At 48.1% G+C, this 16,119-nt stretch overlaps 2 protein-coding genes across 3 annotated transcripts in view; one reads left to right on the plus strand and one right to left on the minus strand.

Moving 5' to 3' along the window:
- LOC135898431 (cell adhesion molecule 3-like) overlaps positions 1-16,119 on the minus strand; it is a 449,844-nt gene that overhangs the window by 298,808 nt on the left and 134,917 nt on the right. The window lies entirely within an intron of this gene.
- LOC139059554 (uncharacterized) lies at positions 6,396-6,929 on the plus strand. The gene has a single exon (XM_070537985.1). It carries the CDS (start codon positions 6,396-6,398, stop codon positions 6,927-6,929), a length of 534 nt encoding a protein of 177 aa, XP_070394086.1.

The raw sequence follows: 16,119 nt of genomic DNA on the forward strand, positions 1-16,119 counted from the left end.
GGAACGGTCAGCAGAGCGACAGCGACAGTGAGGACACCCATGTCTACTCTCTCAGCAGTGAGGACACTTCCGATGACGACTTCCAGCTGGTGCAGAGCCGCAGAGCGAAGAGAAGAAACACCAGGACGTCCTCATCATCAAGCACACAAACAGTAAGACACACGCAGAGGCCGGACACCAATACCATCATATTTGTGCCCTTGCTTCCCACCGTCAACATGAAGCTACTCAACAGGCAATCTGTATCGATGTCACTGGAAGCCCTGGTGCCAAATGAGATATCGGACATTCGAGTCAACACTCGGAAAAATCTACTGGCGGTTGATGTGCAACATGCGGCAGCTCTGAACACTCTACGCAGCGTAACGGACATCGATGGCATTCAGGTGCGCTCTTACATCCCTCTGGGATCTGACGTAGTCAGTGGCGTTATCTACGACGTAGACGTCGCCATCCTTAATAACGACTTGCCAATTCTTATCAAGCCAGCCAATGATGAGGTCATTGTTGATGTCAAGCGGCTAGGCAGTTCACGCTGCGTGAAGATTGCATTCAAGGGTAAATATATACCCTCGCATGTTAAGGTGGGACACTTCAGACATGCAGTGCGGCCTTTCATTGCGAAACCTCTTCAGTGCCGCAAATGCATGAGACTGGGACACGTGATCAGCGTCTGCGAAAATCAGGCAGCATGCCCCCGTTGCGCCGAGCCCCACGCTGCAGATAAATGTGACGCGACTGTGATGAAGTGTTCAAACTGCGGAGGGTCACACGAAGCTTCCTCGAGGAAATGTCCGCTTATTAGGAAGGAAATGGCTATCTTGAAAGAGATGGCGAGAGATCATTCATCTCATCGCGAAGCCGCCGAAAAAGTCAGGAAGCGACGTTCCCGCCGCCGGCGCCCCTCAAGGGAGGCTGTTGTCTCTGCGACACGCATGCCACTACCTACAACACCTCCTCCTCCTCTGCCGCCCCGGCCAGACACTGTTGAAAGGACCGCGAAGAACAAGGCAACTGAGAAGACCACACCTGCAGAATGTTGGCCGGCTCTACCGAAACGACAGCCTCCACCGACAGAATCACAGCAAAATTTCGCTGGACAACCCCCGAAGTCTACTGTCCGTGATATGTGCGACCAAGACAAGCAGGTGGCTGATATGCTGCAATCGCTCAGTAATACAATGCGCATCATACTGAACAAGCTGCAAACCCCAGCGGCTCGAAGTGCTCTGCAAATACTGGATGCACTAAATCCAGTGTTTGCTAGCATCGTATAAGCATCATGGCTCGACCAATAGTCCCCTTCCGCACTGAAGTTAAAGGTGCGTCGATCTTTCAGTGGAATGCTAGGGGTCTAAGGACCCGCATAGCAGACTTTCGCCAATTCATTTTTACACATCGCTTTCCCATACTGGTCATTTGCGAGCCAAATACGTCAACACCACTCAGACTGTCGGGTTACGAATCTTTCGTCTCGTCCACATGCGGCGCGCGCACGAAAGTAATCATCTACATCCGCACGGACTTTACATATGTCGCTAACGCGGTAGAGCCTCACGACGACAACCAATATGTCTGCCTGAATATCCAAAAGAAAGATGTGTCATTCACACTAATTGGAGCCTATATATCCCCAGCGGGTCACTTTGACGGCGAACGACTCAAGAAAATATTACTGATGAACAATGGCCCCTGGGTTATCACAGGTGACTTCAACGCGCATCACCAGCTATGGGGAAGCACTAAAATTGATTCCAAAGGCAGGAGTCTCGCCTCCTTTGCTGCCGACCATGATTTGTGCTGTGTGAATGACGGCAGCCCTACGTTTTTGCGAGGCACCACCTATAGTAGCTGCTTGGACTTAACTTTGGTGTCACGGCGCTTTGCCTCGAGCGTCGACTGGTTCACGGACATTGAAACACATGGAAGTGACCATATTCCAACCTACATAAATATTAGAGGAGTTGAGCAACGCTCCTCTACTGTTTTGCGTACAGTTGATTGGACAAAGTTTAAGAAGGATATGGATGACGCATGTCGAGAAGGCCTTTCACACACCATCGAAGATGCAATCGCAGAGACATTGAAAACATCCATCTGCTCGCTCACAAGGTCAGCAAGGCGAACAGACTTCGATATGGAACTGGAGAGGCTTCGTGCGGAACGCCGGCGGGCGGAGAGGAGGTATCGGCGCACGAAGTCCGTCTTGGACCTGAGGGCTTCACGACGCATACAGAAGAAAGTACAGCGTCGTATAGATAAACTGGATGACAAGCGATGGAAAACTTTCTGTCAGTCGCTTGATCCCAGAAAATCGCTCTCGCACATATGGAGAACTGTTAGGGGACTTCGCTCATCTCCACATCAAAGGAAGCCCTTTGCTGCTCTGGCCCTATACCAACTCCGCTCGGAACTTCAAGTGGCTGAAGAGTTCTGTGCACGGGTTGCTGGGTCCGCGGCCACCATTACTGACGCAGCATTGAATGACATCCCTGAGGCACGTGTACCAGAAATGAACGTGCTCTTTTCACTCGAAGAGCTCGATGCTGCGTTGGCGACCTGCAGGCGTTCGTCGTCACCAGGACCTGATGGCATCACGTATGCTGCCCTATGCCACCTTGGACATGACGCACGTGATGAGCTGCTCAGCTACTACAATGAGTCTTGGCAGAATGGCGCCGTTCCTAGACAATGGAAATCGAGCCGCTTGATCCCCATTCTAAAACCTGGAAAGTCTCCGCTTGAGCTCTCGTCATACCGTCCGATTGCGCTTTCGAGCTGCGTCGGTAAACTGATGGAAAGAATGATTCTTGCTCGCTTGGAATGGTTCCTAGAGCGATTCAACATCTATCCGGACGCCATGACGGGCTTTCGTCGAGGTCGCTCGTCCATCGACAACGTCATTGACCTCGTAACCTGGGTCCAAAATCAAAAAAGCCTCAAGCGCCTATCAGTGGCACTTTTTCTAGATATTAAAGGAGCATACGACAACGTCGCCCATGAGGCCATACTGAACTCGCTTGAGGCTGTCGGAGTTGGCGGCCGGATGTATCAATGGATTCGGGACTATTTAACTGAGAGGTGCTTTTTCTCACAGACTGAAGACGGCCCAACTTCGGAACATTACATTAGGCGTGGTGTGCCGCAGGGTGGAGTGTTGAGCCCCATCCTGTTCAACCTCGTCTTGGTAGGACTAGCGGAGTACCTACCGCGGTCAGTTCACGTCTCAATATACGCCGACGACATTTGCATCTGGGCTTCTGCGGTGACACGACCTCAGGTACGAGCCAGGCTCCAGCGGGCGGCAACCACGACAGCATCTTATCTACGAGAACAAGGCCTCAGCCTGTCTACTGAAAAGTGCGCATTGGTTGGCTTTACGCGCAAACAAATGTCATCGTATCCTGTTTCGATTAATGGTCAAGTGGTATCCTATTCTAAGACACATCGCTTTCTGGGTGTAATCATTGACCGCAACCTCTCGTGGAGCCCTCACTGCGTCTATCTAAAGAAGAAATTGGTTGCCATAGCTCAGATCTTTAAGTTTCTCTGCGGCAAAAACTGGGGTACACCAGTCCGTTCTATGATGCAGCTCTACAGGGTACTGTTTCTCGGACTCCTTCGTTACAGTCTACCAGTGTTGTCAAATGCATGCAAGACGAACTTTCGCGCCTTGGAGAGCATACAAGGTCAAGCCCTACGCACGTGTTTAGGACTGCCTCGGTGCACGTCAACAGCAGCAACAATTGCCATCGCTGGGGACCATATGATCCAGACACACGTAGTTGTCGACTCTCTCAGAGCGCACATTCGCCATCTGTCAAGGATCCCCGACCATCATTTGACCTCCCTACCAGCCGAAAGACCTCAAGCGACCTTTTCACGAGTGATTAGCGCTCATCAAGAGTGCATACCGTCATCTTTCACACCGGCGACAAAGCCTTCATCTCCCCTCTGGTGCCTACGACAGCCTCAAGTGAATTTGGATATTCCTGGAATTACAAAAAAGTCCAATCATCCATCGCCGGCTCTGAAGCAACTTATGCTCCTATTACTACACCAGACGTATCATGACCGCATACATATATATACCGATGGTTCGACCTCACGTGCCAGCTCAACTGCCGCATTCGTCGTTCCAGCCAAGAAGGTCACAGTTAAGTTCAAATTGTCGCACACGACTACATCGACATCAGCAGAACTTGCAGCTCTCCATGCCGCTATGATATACGTCACCGAAGAGCCCACAGAGCAATGGGTCATATTTTGTGACTCTAAGGCGGCCCTTCACAGCATCAAGTCTGCACTACGTCACAGAGTATACGAGCAGATGATATCTAACATCAGGGAAGTACACCACCATGCTCTGGAAAGAGGGCACACCATTACATTTCAATGGATTCCTGCTCACTGTGGCATTGTCGGCAACAACCTAGCAGACAAGGCTGCCCGGTCTGCCCACGAAGATACCCAGACACGTTCCATACCTTTGGCGAGGTCTGACGCTGCCAGGGAACTTCGCCTACATGCACGCAAAAAGTCGCAAGATCTCTGGAGTTCAGGTGCCTTCAACTGCCGATTATATAAACTGGACCCCATGCTACGGCTACAAGTGCCATCTAGCCTTTCCCGCGGTGAAGCAACCTTGCTGTACCGCTTGTGGCTGGGAGTAGCATTCACAAACTCATATTCCTTTCGTTTGGGAATGGCCGAGAGCCCGATGTGCGATTACTGTGGGTGCGAGGAGACCATCGAGCACCTATTGTGTACTTGCCCCCACTACGATGTACAACGCCTCTCTCTGCAGGAAACTTTACACCGACTAGACTTACGACCTTTCACCGAGTCAAAGATACTCGGACCGTGGCCACACCCGTCACTGGCACGAAAAGCGAATCGTGCATTACTGCAATACTTGAGGTACACCGGTTTAAGAGACCGTTTATAGTGTCCCTGTGCATAGTGTCCCTCCCACACGTACTCTGTGCTTACTCTCTCCCTTTCTTCTTCTTTCTAATCCCCTTTCCCCCACCCCCAGTGTAGGGTAGCAAACCGGATACTCTTCTGGTTGACCTCCCTACCTTTCCTGTCCTTGCTTTCTCTCTCTCTCTCTTACTCAACAAAGAAGAGGGAAAAGTGTTAAATGGAAACAGAAACCAAAATATGAGCTTTCTTTAATTACAGTGCTGCGTGTACGCGCAAGAAGAGACCGCGCAGTGCGAGGCAGAAGCTTCCAAAGCTGAATACCAAATTTAATTACGCTCGTATTTTTCCACACGGTGATTTTTTGTTTCTGAAGTTGCCTCTCTTTTCTTTCGTCGCTCTCTCTCTCTCTCTCTCTCTCTCTCTCTCTCTCAAGTTGCCGAAGAGAATGGCACACTTAAAGAAATATGTTAGTAAAAAAGCCCATCAAAGCAAGCGATCCTCGAATAGGCACTCACTCAAAAGGAAGTGGAAAAATACATAAAGGCAATTTAGATCCAAACACGAGTTAGTTCTTTCGCTTACACTGTTACGTATATGTACATAATTCAAGATATCACGAGTTTGAAACGACAGAAAGCTGAGCTAGTTGGTAAGGATTCATTATGCAAAAAAGAGGTGAGGCGTGCAGGCAGGACACAAGAGTAGAGAAGTGGAAGAACAACGTTCACCTTGAAGAAGATCTTGGGACCATGGCCTCGTATTTCGCTGCTACAAAAGGCCACAAAAGCTCTGCTGCGATATTTGAAAGCCACTGGATTGAGTCAGCGTCTGTGATCCGGACTGAGTGACCGCAGGCTATACCCAGTAGACTTTCTCTTCTTTTAATCTTTCCGTACCCTTTTCTCTTTCCCCTGTGTAGGGTAGACAACTGGGCTCAGTCCTGGTTAACCTCCCTACCTTTCCGTTATCATTTGCTCTGTCTCTCTCTCTCCCACACCTCTCTAATCTTGTGTCCTGTCTGCATGCCTCACCTCTTTTTGCATATCACGAGTGTTGTGCAGAAGCATCCAATGGGGAATAACAAATCTAGTAACTACTAGTTTGCCGCATAGTGGTATTGGTTTCTGAAGCTGCCGAATGAGAATCTCAACTGAAACCATAGGGGCTGGTCGCCGTAGGCGCAGAGGCGGTTTTGGTGTTTAGTGAAGTCCAAGCAGAGTGAGACATGAAATTTACGAAAAACGTCTTTCTGTTGCGCTGTGGAAGGAAAGGTGACACAGGAAGTAAGTAGAAAACAAGGAACGCATGACAAGTTGAAGCGCAAACTGTCAGCTGACTTTTACTCGAAAAGAAAGTAGAACGTCTTGGAACACGCCTTCCTGAACCGCATCAACAGCCATCTAAAAGAGACGGAAGCCTACCCTCATACCGTGATAGGCTTCCGATCCCGCCTGTCCACGCAGGACCTCATGTTGCAACTGAAGAACCAGATCCTTGACGACAAGACAAGAAACACCAGAGCCATCCTAGGACTAGATCTGGAGAAAGCACTGGACAAAGTCGCTCACAAGTGGATCCTGAAACAAGTGTCTAATCTGAACCTGGGGGAAGGGGCCTGCAATTATGTTAGGGACTTTCTGAACGATCGCAAAGCCACCCTGATGGTTAGCGACGTCGAGTCCGAAGAACGAAGCAAGGGAAGTACAGGTACCCCCCAGGGCTCAGTTACATTTCCGCTCTTTTTCAACTTAGTCAGGCTGGGTCTCCCCAGCAAACTACGGGAAATCGAAGGAATCCACCACGCTATATACGCAGACGATGTAATGATTGGGGCGGACCGCGGCAGTGACGGCCAAATTGAGAACGCACTACAAACGGCCATTCAAAAAGCCGAAGAGTACCTCCAAGGAACGCGCCTCAAATGCTCCCCGAGCAATTCCGAACTACTCCTTTACCAGCCCACGCACAGAGGCATGCCACCAAAGAGCTACACGGGACCCTAGTAGTACGAGGAAATCGGCCTGTACATCCAAGACAGAAATGCAATCCCCAAAGTAAACAAGATAAAAATTTTGGGAATGATCATTCAGGCCAACGGAACTAATGGCGAAACCATGAGGAAGATCGAAGGCAAAGTCACCAACGCCACGAGATTCATAAAGAGAATAACCAACAAACACGCCGGCATGAAGGAAGAAAACGTCATTCGACTGATCCACTCCTTCGTTGTCAGCCACATCACCTACGTAGCCGCCTACCACAACTGGTACGTCGCGGAAAAGAACAAGATCAACTCGCTCATAAGGAAAACGCACAAAATAGCCCTGGGCCTACCGGAATTGACAAGCACCGAGCTCCTGACTCAGCTGGGTATGTACAACACCCTGGAAGAAATATCCGAAGCACGATGCATCTCGCAGCTCGAACGCCTGTCGACCACCACGACGTGAAGGTACATAATGAACACGCTAGGCATGACGTACCACAATCAGCACGGCCAGAAAATGCAAATCTCCAACAAAATCAGAGACACCATTATGGTGGCAAACATCCCAAGAAACGTGCACCCCGATAACAACCGAGGTAAAAGAAAGGCAAGAGCCGAGGCTCTGCTCCGTTCATTCGGCAGGGAGAGAAACACGTGCTTTGTCGACCCAGCCGAATATCCGAGTGGCCAAAAATACACCGCCGTAGTCATAGACACAAACTCCAAAATCAGAACCACATGCAGTGTATACACCAAACACTCGGAAATAGCGGAGTAAGTAGCGATCGCGCTGGCCCTCACAGAACAGGAATGCGAAGTCGTATTAAGCGACTCGCAAACGGCAGTAAAGAATTACGCCAAAGGTGGAATTTTCAAGGAAGCCCTGTTCATTCGGGCCAAAGCGGGCAGAACCTCCAAAACCGCGAGTTCGAGGATCATATGGTTCTCCGCGCACGTCACCATGGAAGGCGACGCACTCACGAACCTAAACGAGACGGCGCACCGGACGGCGCGAGACATGACCCGCTGCGCCGAACAGGGCAACCCTCTCGCAAAATAGCGAACACTCCTCGCGCAGAACGGGACAGGCTCACCAGATACGACGACATAACCAGTGCATATCTAAACACCAGAAGTATATACTCACCACCAAGTTCCAAATTGAACAGGACGCAGGCCGTCGCCTGCAGAGACAACTAGAAACGAACACCTTCCCCAATTCATTCAGTCTGAAACGTATCTTCCCAGATAAGCATTGGGAAGACACGTGAAAATTGTGCCAGGAAGGACCAGCAACAGTCAAACACATGCTGTGGGAGTGTAATGTAGTTATTGAAAGAATGGCAGTTGCTCCAGAGACCCTGACGTCGAGGTGGGCCGCCGCTCTGCGCAGCTCAGACCTCGGAATCCAGACGTAGGCAGTCCAGCAAACCCGTCACGAGGGAACGTCAAGGCAGGGCCTTGACGTTCCCCCGAGGGAGACGTGAGCCCGGGTCGCGTTAAACCTTCCCGGACGTACAAGAAAGTTGTATCCATTCATCCATAGAGACATAGCTGCTATCAGCAGCTGCAGTTTACATGCGCAAATAGAAATAAATAAATAAAACAGATGGAAGAAAGATAAAAGGATGAAAAAAACAGAGCTGAAGCACATCCCACTTGAGTCATAAAAATGATTGTTATCTTAATTATTGAGTTTGAAGGTGAGCAAGTGACACTGACAGCTTGCTTATGAAAGCTTCTGCAGCAGCATCCATGGATAACATTTCTCACGTCTCTCTGGTCGCTTTATTCTTGATTCTGAGCTGTACTTCCATTCTGTCAAAGGATGGCGCGCAATTACACTTTGTGCAATTTACAGCCAATTTCCCCGGTGTATTAACAAGGCTGACAGCACATATATGCTTCGTGAGGCTCTCGTTTCAGCACGGACTTAATTGTAGAACGTAAGCTTGATTGCACGAGAACGGTATCTTATAGACAACCTCCTCTTCAGACGTGACGAATTTTCGTAGGTGTTTAACACCACAGGACTTATCATCCGCTGTTTCTTTTTTTTTTTTGTTTCGTTCATTTTTGAACAAAGGCCATGTAACGTGCGCAGTGCCGAGAACACGACTGACACGCCATATTTTCCAGCGCTTAGCGAAATAGTTAAAGGAGGCCTTGCTTCCCTTTGCATTCTTTGTGCTATCAGAAAGTCTTACCTGCACAGGGTTTCTAAAAGCATGGTTCTTCAACTGTGAAGACTCAGATTAGGTGACTGTCCTGACCACGTCTTAATATCCGTTGCAGAAACCATCATGGCATCTGAAGTAAAAGGGAAAAGAAAGAAGAAACTACAGGAAAGACATAAAAGCCGCCCAGTTGTCTTGCCTTATGTGCGCAGCTTTGCGCGTAGGATAAAGAAAGCACCTGGAAAATATGGCGTGTCAGTCATGTTCTCGGCACCGCACAAGTTTCGTGGTCTTCCGTGCGCGCTACAGCACGGAAACAGTTTGCGCTAACTGCGTAGAATTTGAAGAGCGCAACTGTGCAGAAATAAAAAGAAAGACGAAAGAAACTGCGGAATGCGTTGGTGCTACAAGCCATCTGTGATATAACAAAAGTTCTATTAGAGAAAACGGCAGGTCGCGTAGTTAAAAGCAAATGAGGAAAAATAAGCAGCCACTTCGCATTGCCTTTTATTTCTTCATTTATCATGAAACTTACCGGTCTTCCGCAAATTGTAACCACGTGATTACGGGCGTCTTCTTAGATGTTCGTTTAACATCAACACGATTTACAGCTTGTGTCGCAGAATGAGTGTATGCCATACCAGATCGCTCTTAATTCATTACAGTGCTCATCGCTAATGTGGGTAATAAAGTGCGGCTTCCGCCATCATTTGTACCACTAAACTAAACGGCCAACTTCAAAATGAAGCGTTGTACGAAACAGTACCCGCTTCTTCGTCAGATGTTACTACCTGAAGTCGCACAAGCTATCGATTAAAGCGTCGCCATTCGGTGCGGCCCAGTTTTCTTATGGACCATATATTACAGCCTACGTTACGTTGAACCATTGAAGTCTTGTGAAGTACACTCGAAAATAAGAAACCGTGGGAACAGAGGCAGGTGCTTTATTGAAGATTAAGTAAATCAGCTCAGAGAAGTGATGGTCGGCCGTACATTTATTAGCGTTGTGCACTGGCGTCCCACTCGTTGAGTGTGAAGCGCGCCTGAATTGGTTGATGAAATCAGTTATTCAACGAACATTAATTATAGATACAGTCGAAGCTTCAGTTAATTTTTAGCGTATAAAAAATATTGAGGGTTATTGGAAAACGAAGCGCTGAGACCATGACGAATAAAGAACGTACACATCGAATGTGTACGTCGTCGCACTGGTCTATTTCCTCAAAATCACATGAAACTCCCCTGTGTATCTATACCGCTGAAACATGGCGGGCCTGCCAAGTCTGACTCAGCGTGCCATGTCGACAAACGTTGTGTATAGATTAGTTGTGAAGTAAATTGAAGCCATTTTTTTTGTTTCATGGGAATATAGGTTAGCATTGAATGAATTGCAGGGTCTTACCTGCCAAAACCACGATTTGATCATGAGGCACGCCGTGGTGGGGGACTCCGGAATAATTTTGACCACAAGTGGATCTTTAACGTACCCCCATTGCGCGGGACCACGGGCGTTCTTGCATTTCGCCCCTATAGAAATGCGGCCGCAGAGGCTGCGATTTGATCACGCGACCTCATGCTTAGCAGCACACCATAGCCGCTAAGCTACTGCGGCGGGTTATAAGTAGGTTAACATTATGCGCATAAAGTGAATTTGCCGTAAAATGAGAAATATAGGGCCAGGTCTATTTTTACGGAACAATCGTGTAAGTTTCGTAAGGACGGTATCATTTACCAAACCCGCCATGGTTGCTTGGCGGCTACGGTGTTGGGCTGCTAAGCACGAGATCGCGGGATCAAATCCCGTCCAAGGCGGCCGCATGTCAGTGAGGGCGAATTGCGAAAACAACTGTACACTTAGATTTAGGTGAACGTTAAAGAAACCCAGGCGGTCCAAATTTCCGGAGTCCCCCCCCCCCCCCCCTATGGCTCATAATCAGATCGTGGTTATCGCACGTAAAATTCCATATATTTTTTTTTATTTACGAAGACAGTTTATGCGAGGCACAGTGACTGGCCCCGTGTGCGGTCTGGCCAGAAAACGTACAAGCACGTCGTCTGGGTATACAGGCTGGCCACACGCAAGTTTCCGAACTCTAAAAAGGGGAACTAATTTGGACCAACAACTGCAGTCCTTTGAGTCGCGCAAATGTCGGTACTCCACAGCGTTCCCATTCGGCTAAATTTGAATGCCTTATTTTTCACGCATGTATACAAGATAAAATTATAAATAAAAAAAATTAATAGGAAAATGGCAATTTAGACCGAAAGAAAAAAATCAGTGCCAGCGAAGCTACGAGAAAGGCGGCATAATCATAATAAAGCGAGCTTATGTGATTATTTTTTTTTGCTGCTTTACTGCGACCACCGCATCCCTGAATCATACGCTCCGCCTCCTGTTGATCATCTACAGGAGACCACTGCGCCTGGTATAAACCTACACCACGGCGCTACGCGACACAAATGCCGTGGCGCTGTAGTCGGAATTGACTTTCCCACCGTAGGCACTCCGCCGCCGAGCCACCCCGCCTCAGAACCGCTTGTGCAATTCTGTGTCATCATCACCAGTAGCAGCCTGGTTACGCCCACTGCAGGGCAAAGGCCACTCCCATACTTCTCCAACAACCCCTGTCATGTACTAATTGTGGCCATGCCGTCCCTGCAAACTTCTTAATCTCATCCGCCCACCTAACTCTCTGCCGTTCCCTACTACGCTTCCCTTCCCTTGGAATCCAGTCCGTAACCCTTAATGACCATCGGTTATTTTCCCTCATTATACGTCCTGTCCATGCCCATTTCTTTTTCTTGATTTCAACTAAGATGTCATTAACTCGCGTTTGTTCCCTCACCCAATCTGCTCTTTTCTTATCCCTTAACGGTACACCTATCATTCTTCTTTCCATAGCTCGATGCGTCGTCCTCAATTTGAGTAGAACACTTTTCGTAAGCCTCCAGGTTTCTGCCCCGTAGGTGAGTACTGGTAAGACACATATATTATATACTTTTCTAGATATCTTTCCAGATTTTGTATATACTTACAGATATATTTCAGTATTTTTACATACGGCTCGTCTACACCCTGATTCCGTAATGCCTCCATGACTGCTGAGGTTTCGACAGAATCAAACGCTTTCTCGTAATCAATGAAAACTATATATAAGGGTTGGTTATATTCCGCACATTTCTCTATCACTTGATTGATAGTGTGAATATGATCTATTTTTGAGTAGCCTTTACGGAATCCTGCCTGGTCCTTTGCTTGACAGAAGTCTAAGGTGTTCCTGATTCTATTTGCGATTACCTTAGTAAATAGTTTGTAGGCAACGGACAGTACGGTGATCGGCCTATAATTTTCTGTGTATGTGGTCCTTATTCTGGCTTTACGACCAGGGAAACGCAGCATGCCGACGACAAGCGTCGCGCCGAAATACGCGAGAGGCTCAAGTTTTCATAGTTTTGTTGATGAAAACAGTCGCAAGCAATGGGCCGCCGCAGTAAAAAGCGAAAGTTGAATTCTGCTAACAGATCATGCGCCAAACATTTCGTAACATTTCAGCTTCTACGTTATTTCGCGTGGTACGCATTAGCAAGCAAGGGTACTTAGGATCGTTATTATCGTGTTATTACAATTTCTTGCCGTGCTGCGGGAAATCTAGGTTAGGATTAGCGTTGAATGTAGGTCGAGCGAGCAGGTACACCCCGAAGCACGTTACATTCAAATTCAAATTCACTTTCATCTCAAGGGCTTGAGCCGCTTGCATTGTAGATAGCCTATCACACACGTTTAATCAGCAATCAGCATGGTCACAGCTGCGTTAATGGCAGTGTGGTTGTTACAAACGTGCCTAAACGTGTTAATAAGTTTTCGCGCGCAAAGTAAAATGAATAGATGAGGTACAGACTTGCTGCGATCGGATGGCCGCAGCCAACAGCTCAAATTACTCCGGTCTACAGAGCCGGCATCGCCGTGTGATCGGTACCTGGCCAGTGCCACCACTCAGCCGAGGTGGTATCGCCGTTCACTGCGACATAGAAGTCGGCTACGGTTTGTACTTCACATAAAATAGCACTAAATAGAACAAAATTGCCTCGAATGTGCACGGGGTTCGCGCAGCAGGACCCGACAGCATTTGTGTCGCGCACACGTGATCACGAGCAAGGATCTGACGGCATTTCATTTCACAGACGGAAAGCAAGCACCGACCTTCTCAGCGAGGCGGCTCGGCTGGATTGTAAGTACTACGTGTCGTTTGATATTCGCACGGACGACAACGCGCAAACCAATGCATTTAATGCAACGTTAATCGTGTTGTCGAAAATCAGCGCACTATGGAGAGCTGTGGCCAGATCGCAGGCGCTGTCGGCCGTCATTGCGACAGTAAGCAAGCTATAGGCCCACCGTGTCGTTCAGCCATATTTCGATGGGGGCTAAATGCAAGAAAGTTCAATGGGTGAACGTTAAATGGCCCCAGGTAGTCAAAGTTAATCCGGAGTCCCCCACTACAGCGTGTCTCATAATGAAATCGTGATTTCGGCATCCCCCCCCCCCAAAAAAAAAGAAATGAAGAAGAAAAGAAACTCCATCCTAATGTGAAAGCGGGGGCCATGAATGTGGGTGGAGCCTAGCAACGGCGCTATAGGGCTTAGAATATGTTGACCACGCCTACCATTGTTTGCAAACATGGTGTAAGTCTATCAGTAAAAGATCAAGCGATTTCGAAGCACACCCTTTTAGTACAATTTATACTAACGGGGTATGCTTTAAACATTGACCGGAATCAATTCTACAATTGTTGCACTTGGCGTTAAGCGAATAAGAAAACTTAAGCTATAATTTTTATTAGTAAAACAGCAGGCTTCTCTCTCCCTTTATTTTAGTTCGAACAGATACCTTAAAATAGCTTCTGACAACTGTTCCCCTCCTCAGGAGAATTAATGGCAGAAGAGGACGTTACTTGTGGGATCCATCGCGCAAATATAACGCCCACTTAAATATATTCTCTAATTAACTTTTTGTTTATTCACTTTGAGGCACTTGCTTCATTGCCAAATTGAAACTGAAGAGTCGGGAAGACATGTCTGCCTAGCACAAATTCTGAGCTTAAGGGTGGGTATCTCTTTCGAGATACCCACCCTTAAAACATGCAACGTAATAAGTGGGCTTTCCAGCTAACAATTTCTCAAAGGCATGCGTTAGGCAGTTCTCGTTGATCTTAACTCTAACACCAATGCATCCTTTAGCATAATTTGGTGGCTGAGATTTTGAAAGCGGCGCTATTCGTATTATTTGTGCTAAGCAGACACGACATTAGTGGTGCTCGGTTTCAGTTTCGTAATAAAGACAAGTACCCCACAGTGGATAAATAAACAGCCATTTACTGAGTATCTTTAATTACTCACCTAAACATTGCACTTTGCCGCAAAAGTAACTTCCGCTTATTGAGATAGTTCACCTCAAGAAGCCGAATTTCAGGGTATGTTCCATGCGACTAAAAAAATGTGGCCTCCCTCACCCCCACGCACGCACGCACGCACGCACGCACGCACGCGCACACAAACACACACACACAAAAGCGCGGTGCGCAGGGAACGCTCGTATGTTCGAGTGATCCAACTGATTTGGTTTAACTTTGCCCCCTACCACAAGTCGAGTTTCTCTTTGCATTTTTTTTTCTTGTGTGCCCACGTCTTGACAATAAACCTTGGGATATAACAAACAAAGGCTATATAAAGAACCGAATGCATAGTAGCAGGGCTACATGGCGACGTCAAGAGAGAAACAGCCACGAAGGAGGGTTTTTATCTGTTGTCGACCAGCGCCCAGTGGTGACTGCAGATTTGGGGGACCCACGGCCTCTTATTCCAGCAGATCAATCCACCCCACAGGATCACGCTAGAACGCATCGACAGCGGAGATGACCCGGCAGGCGAAAATGCGTTGTATCGCGGAGAGTTGGCAGAACAGAAGTATTTCGATGTTCTGCGCACAACAGCAGGGAAATATAAAATACAGGAAGCAAAGGTTTTGATTGAAATCTGCCTCGTGGCATCTGCATTTTATGCGAAGCATATTACGAGAGTTCAACCCAGCTCCTCAGGCGCGGCGGTGTCGCCTTGAAACCACGTGACACCGTGACGTCACGACAGAGGAGAAGTGGCTTTGGCTCAACTCTTGCAAGACGGGCTGGGTGGGAATCGAACCAGGGTCTCCGGAGTGTGGGACGGAGACGCTACCACTGAGCCACGAGTACGATGCTTCAAAGCGGTACAAAAGCGCCTCTAGTGAATGCGGTGTTGCCTTAGAAACGAGCTGTTTCTAAGGCGTGCGTCTCTTGCTCAGGCGCACATTTCGTTGCCGCGCCGAACGCTGCTTTGCTCGACGCTCACCGCGTCCAATGCGGGGCGCGTAGTCGCTGCCCTGTAGCCCATTGTCTTACACCCCTTGGCGGGTCGACGGGAACGCTGTCGCGTTCCACTCTTGAAGGCGAAGCAGTAATGCATGAGTTTCTTCGTCTAGCCGAACCAAATATAGCCATAGCAACAGCAGTTCACCAGGCTAAACAGTGGTTCAACAACTAAAATAAAGGCTAGTATGCTTCGCATCCTGGGCTTACCTTACCTAACCTTACCTTACCTTAACTTACCTTAACCTTAACCTTAGCTTACCTTAACCTTACCTAAGCCACAGCCATTTTTTTTTTGCAACCCCAATATTTTTTATCCAGTTATTTTAACCTCATCTTTCCTGTAGAGCAGAAAAAATAGCACCCAGTACGCTTAAAGGCTCCAGGTAATAACAGAATAGACAACATCATTATATCAGCGGTGGTGGAGAAACTGCGAAATGCGCAGGTGAATGCAATACCATCTATGTCTCCTCCCTACGCCTGCACTTTCAATTCACTTCCGGGGAGAGAGAGGAAGGGGACGCCGTTGTATTTTGTTTAGTTTACATGTGCTAGTACTGCCTGCCCCAAACGGAGATCTTTATCACGCCGCTCGGGGGCTTGCAATCGCGCCAAGTGGGTGGTT

Source organism: Dermacentor albipictus, chromosome 4 (assembly GCF_038994185.2).
Source record: "Dermacentor albipictus isolate Rhodes 1998 colony chromosome 4, USDA_Dalb.pri_finalv2, whole genome shotgun sequence".
Classification (NCBI taxonomy): Eukaryota; Metazoa; Arthropoda; class Arachnida; order Ixodida; family Ixodidae; genus Dermacentor; species Dermacentor albipictus.

Excerpts from the sequence above, each read along its gene's own strand:
- LOC139059554 (XM_070537985.1), top strand. The coding sequence starts at position 6,396 with ATGTTGCAACTGAAGAACCAGATCCTTGACGACAAGACAAGAAACACC.